Source organism: Bactrocera dorsalis, chromosome 1 (assembly GCF_023373825.1).
Source record: "Bactrocera dorsalis isolate Fly_Bdor chromosome 1, ASM2337382v1, whole genome shotgun sequence".
NCBI lineage: Eukaryota > Metazoa > Arthropoda > Insecta > Diptera > Tephritidae > Bactrocera > Bactrocera dorsalis.
In genome coordinates, this window is record NC_064303.1 from 37429154 (window position 1) to 37436671 (window position 7518).

At 38.5% G+C, this 7518-nt stretch overlaps 1 protein-coding gene across 1 annotated transcript; it reads left to right on the top strand.

The window, feature by feature from the left end:
* Positions 1-229: 229 nt before the first annotated feature.
* LOC125777485 (uncharacterized) lies at positions 230-3628 on the top strand. The gene has a single exon (XM_049452564.1). It carries the CDS (start codon positions 230-232, stop codon positions 3626-3628), a length of 3399 nt encoding a protein of 1132 aa, XP_049308521.1.
* The last annotated feature ends 3890 nt before the right edge of the window (positions 3629-7518 follow it).

Here is a 7518-nt window from a genome sequence, read left to right on the forward strand (position 1 = left end):
TAGCGAAGTTTTTAATTGTGCCTCTTTCAAGGTAATGCCACGAAATCAAAGGTGGCAAGTTGTTCGTAAACTAAAATTATGTCGTCGATGTTTGAAAACGCATTCGATGAATAGATGTAATTGGGTCAAACCTTGCGGCGTTAACGGATGCACACGCAGTCATCATCCACTTTTACACAACTCAGAATTCGTTCAAACTGTAGCTACGAAATCGTCAAGTAATGTCAAAATGCTAGCCAGAGAGCATTCTGCCAACATTAACGCGCATTTAGCAACAGGGGAAAGCACACTGTTTCGAATACTACCAGTAGTCATACACTCTGGTCAGGAAAGTGTATCAACGTACGCCTTCATAGATGATGGCTCATCTCTTACACTCATCGACGAACAGCTTTTAAAACAGCTGAATGTAAGAGGAACACCACAACCACACTGCCTACGTTGGACTGGCGACACACATCGGTACGAGAACGAGTCTGTCATAGCCGACCTGACTATATCGGCTCTAAATGGGCATAGGCAATTTTCTCTTAAAGGTGTTCGCTCTATGAAGAAACTCCAGTTGCCTACTCAATCGCTTGACGCTAACAAATTACGATTACAATTCAAACATTTGAAAGGATTGTCATTGCACTCTTATTCAAACGCCACTCCACAACTGCTGATAGGCTTAAATAACGCGGCTCTTGGATCTCCAATAAAATCCATATATGGGGGAGAGAACGGGCCAATTGCAGAAAAATCTAAATTAGGATGGACCTTGAAAGGGTCGATGCAAAAGGCCGGCGCCGATCCTATACACCACGTTTATCACATCTGTGATTGCTCTGCTCAAGCTGAACTGCTTGAAATCACCAAAGCGTATATTTGCCTCGACAACTTAGGTGTGTCAACCAAACCTGTTGCCTTGATGTCTAAGGACGATGAGGTTGCTTTGGAGCAACTACAAAAATTCACCGTTCGCACTGGAAGCCGTTTCGAGACCAGCTTATTGTGGAAGCACCCAGACATTGAAATTCCCGATAGCTTATCAATGGCCCTATTTCGGGCGAACTGTCTACGGAAAAGGATGCAACGAGACCACGATCTCGCTGAAACTCTTCACACAAAGATACGCGATTATATTCAAAAGGGGTATATCAGACGTTTAGGACCCCTCGACTCCGCCGTCAAAAAATATTGGTATTTGCCGATTTTTGCAGTTACCAATCCCAATAAACCAGGAAAGGTTAGACTAGTCTGGGACGCAGCTGCTAAGGTAAATGGAGTGTCCCTAAACAGCATGCTGCTAAAAGGCCCAGACCTAACAACTCCTCTTCACTCGGTGCTCTTTAAGTTTCGACAAAAGAGATTTGCTGTGACAGCCGATATAGCTGAAATGTTTCACCAAGTTCGAGTACGGCAAGAAGACCAAAACTTCCTACGTTTTCTTTGGTATGAACCAAACGCTAATGAGCCGACTACATTTGCAATGACAGTGATGACGTTTGGGGCCACATGTTCACCAAGCTGCGCGCAATATGTAAAAAATAAGAATGCAAAAGATTTTCAAGAAAAATTTCCTCTTGCTTCAAAGTGCATCACCGAAAATCACTACGTAGACGATATGTTGGTAAGTGTGGACACCGAAGAGGAAGCTATTAAATTAGCTCAAGACGTTCGTCATGTCCATGCACTTGGAGGCTTTAATTTAAGAAATTTTTTGTCCAATTCGAGTCGGGTATTATCTGCCCTAAATGAGAATCCGCTCGATGAGCTATCTCTCGATCTTGATCGTGAACTGCCTACTGAAAAGGTTTTAGGCATGTGGTGGATTACGTCTAGCGACCATTTCGCATTTCGCGTGTCCGCTAAGTATAGAGATTCTGACATATTTCTTTATCAAAGGCGGCCTACTAAGCGCGAGGTTTTGAGTTTGGTCATGACTATTTACGATCCTCTTGGACTCCTCAGTTTCTACGTAATATATGCAAAGGTTATCCTACAAGAGATATGGAGAGCTGGATGCGACTGGGACGTTCCAATCCCTGATGATCAATTTTCCAAGTGGTTAAGATGGCTGAAACTAATTCCGAAAGTAGAGAGTCTAAGAATTCCAAGATGCTATATGCGAACTGTGTTTGGCGGAGTTCCACAAATCGAATTACACACGTTCGTTGATGCAAGTGAAACTAGCTATGCAGCAGTTTGTTACCTTCGATACTCGTATGGCGATACGGTTAGCTGTACAATGATCGCAAGCAAAACAAGGGTGGCGCCATTGAAGCTAATATTCATACCTCGTTTAGAACTGAAAGCAGCACTTCTAGGTGCTCGCCTCGCCAAACATGTTATCGAATCGCACTCAATCCATATTGATATATGCGTTTACTGGTCAGATTGCCGAACGGTATTAGCGTGGCTACGATCCGATCACCGGCACTATAAACAATTTGTAGCCTTCCGGGTTAGCGAAATTTTAGAGCTGACCGGTGTCAACCAATGGCATTGGGTTCCAACTGAGGAAAACGTTTCCGACGAAGCAACCAAATGGAATAGTGATCCAGACTTTTCTAATGACAGTCAATGGTTTAGAGGGCCATCATTCTTGCACCTCTCGCCTGACAAGTGGGTTATGTCTGACGAATTGCAATGCATTGCAAGTGAAGAACTGCGTCCACAATTTACTGGCTTTCATCACCCAACCTCAAAACAGCATCAGGTAGTACCAGAACTATTGAGATTTTCAACTTGGAACCGTCTACTTCGTGCAACAGCTATGACAATGTATTGTGTTCGGGTCTGGCTAAGCATTATTCGAGATAATCAACCTGTTGGTAATGGACCAACTACTGAAGATTTTCGTAAATCGGAATGTTATCTTTGGAGAAAGGCGCAACACGACAACTTCGGAGACTCTATCGCATCTCTAGAAGCCGGAAAGCCAGTTGACAAATCCAGCAATATTCTGAAGCTATCACCTTATCTGGATGATCACGGCGTTTTGAGAATAAATGGTCGAGTTAAGATAACAGGGCGACCAGATCAAGTATTATTGCCCTCAAATCATCATGTTACGTACCTTATCATTAACCACTTCCATGTAAAGTACCATCATGGAAATTTGGAAACAGTGGTGAATGAGATAAGGCAGTTCTATTGGATCATAAAACTACGAACAGTGGCTAATAAGATTCGACGTATTTGTCAGCATTGTAAAAACAGAACATCTCAACCTCGGCCACCTATGATGGCATCTCTGCCCGCATTCCGGACATCAGCATTTAGTCGACCGTTCTCTTACGTAGGCGTTGACTACTTTGGTCCTCTCCTGGTTACGGTCAAAAGAAGTACCGAGAAGAGATACGGAGTATTATTTACCTGCCTAACAACCCGAGCAGTGCATCTTGAAATCGCATACTCTCTCTCGACAGACTCCTGCATTCTAGCTGTACGTAATTTTATGGCGCGCCGAGGTAGTCCGGTAGAAATATGGAGTGATAATGGTACGAACTTCAAAGGTGCTGAGAAGGAGTTGAAGTTAACATTTGATCTGATAGGTGAAAATCACATCACAAGAACCTTTACTTCTGCTGCAACCAACTGGCGTTTTATACCACCCGCTTCGCCACATATGGGCGGAGCGTGAGAACGATTAGTTCGGTCAGCAAAGCAGGTGCTTAAACATATTTTGACAACTAGCCGTCCCAGTGATGAACTCCTTCGCGCAGTCTTAATGGAAGCGGAAATGACGGTTAACTCTCGGCCATTAACTTATATCCCCATCGACCACGAAGAGGAAGAAGCACTTACTCCTAACCACTTCTTGTTAGGTAGCTCCAGTGGAGTTAAGCCCATCGCGGAACCAGTTACTCAGAACATTTTATTGCGTCATAACTGGCAAACATCGCAGCAACTAGCAAGCGCCTTCTGGAGACGTTGGATAGTGGAGTACTTGCCCACCATAACCAAGCGAAGCAAGTGGTTTACAGATGTAAAGCCAATCGAAGTCGGTGATATAGCGTACATAGTAGATCCTAGTAACCCCCGGAACTGCTGGCCTAAAGGCAAAGTGATCCAAGTACGAAAGAGTGAAGATGGAAAGGTCAGAAGCGCCACTTTGAAGACAGCCTGTGGCATCTTTGAGAGACCTGCCGCCAAAATAGCCGTTCTAGATGTGATTAATTCGGTACACCCTGATCAGCAGGATATACCGGGGGGGAGTGTTACGAACGATCTGGCAGCATGACTCACATAATCCTCGTAAGTCCTACTTGCTTACGTATGAACTGACGTGGCGCGCTGTGATTGGTCTAATAAGCAAAGCGGGAGCAATTATTTTAAGTCCTACTTCCTTACGCATAAGCTAACGTGGCGCATTCTGATTGGTCCAATTGGGAAACTGGGTGCAATTAGTATATTTAGCAAAGTAGGCAATGGGAAGAACGATCATACCGTCGATAACGTTCAGAGGGTGCAGTTGAGACTAAATTTTTTAATTACCCATTGATATTTTGTTAACATTGAATAACCTTTAAATTCGGTATTAAATGTTATATCAGTTAATTGCAAAAAATTTCTCGCATTTTTATTAACAGTAAGCTTCGGTCATAGTCCTAAAGCTCATGAAGATGGAGAGCACTACGTTGTAGATAGAAGATCCTTTTTTATTATTATAATGTAACGGAATATGGTTTTCTTTAATAAATTAGCTTTTCTTAACTTTCATTATGAATTCTAATTTTTTTCAACAATAATTGGTTTATTTACATTATCCTATAAAATTTCTGCATTACGAGCAACATCTTTGCTGTTGGAAAATATATAAAACTGCATACATGTTGAAAGCGCAGACTGTTTCATATATAAACACTTAATATTAAAATTAATTCTTTCAATAGCTTAAATATAGCTGGCAAATACAAGACAATTAATACTCACAATAATGGAAATATAAAGCAGCAGAAAGTAATTTGGATGTTTTATACAATGCTTTTTATTTTAACGCATACATATACAAGAGCTTGGTATTAATCCCGTGGTGTAGCCATGATATAAAAAAACAGTTGTGCCATATGAATTATTATTAAACTAAGTGCTCTTCCGAAACAAAACCCAAATTAACACATTAACGCCATACGAAATATTTGCGATATCCAACTTCTTCCTTTTATTTCTTCTTGCCTATTTAAACGCAAATAACTCATTAAACGTAATTAATCCATTAATGCCAAACATTTGGTCGTTCATTAATTGTTAGAACCGTTCATTTGGTTGGCAACTTGTGTTTGCCTTTCATATTATTCATACGCTCTGTACTTGTATAAGCTTACTCACTTGTTACTTTTGTATATATTCGACTGAATCTATGCAGTGAGCACATTGCGTGTTGTCACAGAATATACAACGCCTTAATTGTCATAGCTGAATAAATAATTTAATAATTTTTTATGGGTATTGGACCAAACCAATTTGTTTCTAGAAATTAAATCATGAGTAAAAAGTAATTTCTCCGTTTTCGGAAGTTAGTTGCCAAGTTGAAATATTTGCTTCGGATTTCGAAATTTTGTTTGTTTTAAACATTATAATTAGTTATAGTATGTAAGTTACTAAAAAATGAAGAATATGGATATAATCTACATTTTCTCTGTGTATATATGTATGACCGATGTCAAAAAAAATGAAACAGGGATTTTCGAAAAAAAATAATAAATTTGTATTTTTAGCATATTTATATATTTAACATATACATATTTAATAATCAGTCACTATCTCATTTTATTTTCATCAATTATTAAGCTTCTTCCTTTTCATACTTTTGCAATACGTTGCTTCAAAGTATAATACAATAGTTTTATTCACCTAACGGTTTTTGTATCACCTAAAACTAAGCGGGATAGATATAGGGGTATATCCATGTAAATTAGGGTGCTTCAAAAAAATTTTTTGAATTTATTTTCAACTCTTGCCCTCTCAAATGTTAGTGATTGACAAACAAAAATTCCTCCCTCAAGCCAGGCGCTCTAGCTTAACTCTAAGGGGTCGCCATGGTTTTAGGTTCCCATAAATTTAACATAGGAATTTTTTTTTTCATTCAAACTAAAATTTAACCTACTAATTTTCATTTTTCAAAAATAATCATCACATATTTAGAAAGTTCACTTTCTTCAAACTTTAAAAATTTCTGCGACAAAGTTTGATTTTCAAAATTAGACCACTAAACATAGTTAGGCTGTTCACGGTAAGGTGGTTGTCGGGTTGTGATTATTAGATTAAAAATAACCTATATGCTCCGCGAGCACCCTATGTTGTATGGTTATTTGCTTATTTTTACACAAACAGCTGTTCATTGTTTACAATTTTAGTTCAATGAAATTCCAACTTATAAAATGGCTAAACAAAGTTTAAAAAGCAAAATAATCGAATTTAAGATAAGTTCTGCTATTCAGGAAATGGACTTTATTGAATGTATGTGCTTATTAAATAATCCGAATTTTAAGGGTTCAAAATATGCTTTGTATAAAATTTGCAGACATCTTGCATAATTTGCTGATTGTAAACAAAAAACAGCTGTTAATAGCAGATTTTCATATAAGAAAATCAAAATGGAAATGCCATTCGCTTAGTTTTATTTATTTTTTGTGCTGCTATTTAGTAAAATAAGCAAACAACCACATAATCTGTAATAGTGATGAGCGATATTTCACTACCGGTGATTTTTTCACTGTGATTGAAAAATCGCAAATCGCAACTGCGATCACTTTTTATAAATAGCAGTTCGCTTCTATGAACTGCGATTGCGATCGCAGTTCGAAACTGTGATCGCAGTTCGAACCTGTGAATTACGATCACAATAGCAAATAGCAGAAAAGTAACAACTTTCTTCAGGCTATTGTATATATCGTATATGCTATTTTTCGTCATAGCGGTTTGAAGTTTTGAGTGTAACGTTCTTATAATTTTTAATAATGGCAGGAAATGTATCAAGGAAAAGAAGTGAAGTGTGATGTTTGAAGTGGTAGATGAAATATAATCAAAATGGAATATTTTAATTTGTTTTAATAAAATTTTTAATTTTACTTATTGTTAAAACCAAATGCCGCCAATAACGACAAAATGTTTCCGTCATTCCCATGACAGTCGGGTCTACGTAAGTGGAACAGACCCGGACTTTTATTCGGCCAAACAGTGTCAAATTGGCAGAATCTGCCGCTACAACAACAACAACGACGTTCGAGCGTCGACTTAGTTGCGATCGCAATAGCAATATAAAATCACAGTGATTTAAAAATAGCAATCACTGAAATCACAGTGATTTAAAAATCGCAATATAGCTCATCTCTATCTGTAAACAAGGGCCTAGGTTGATCAACTTTGGTTATTTTGTCATAACACATTTTGTTGTTGGAAATTTTTAAAGTTTGAAAAGCCAATTTTCTGAATATGTGACGTTTATTTTTAAAAATGAAAATTTGTTCATGTAATTTTAGTTTGAATGAAAAAACGGAAAATCCTTAGCTACATCGCCTGGCTTGAGGG

Coding starts and splice junctions, on each gene's coding strand:
- LOC125777485 (XM_049452564.1), top strand. CDS start 230: ATGCTAGCCAGAGAGCATTCTGCCAACATTAACGCGCATTTAGCAACA.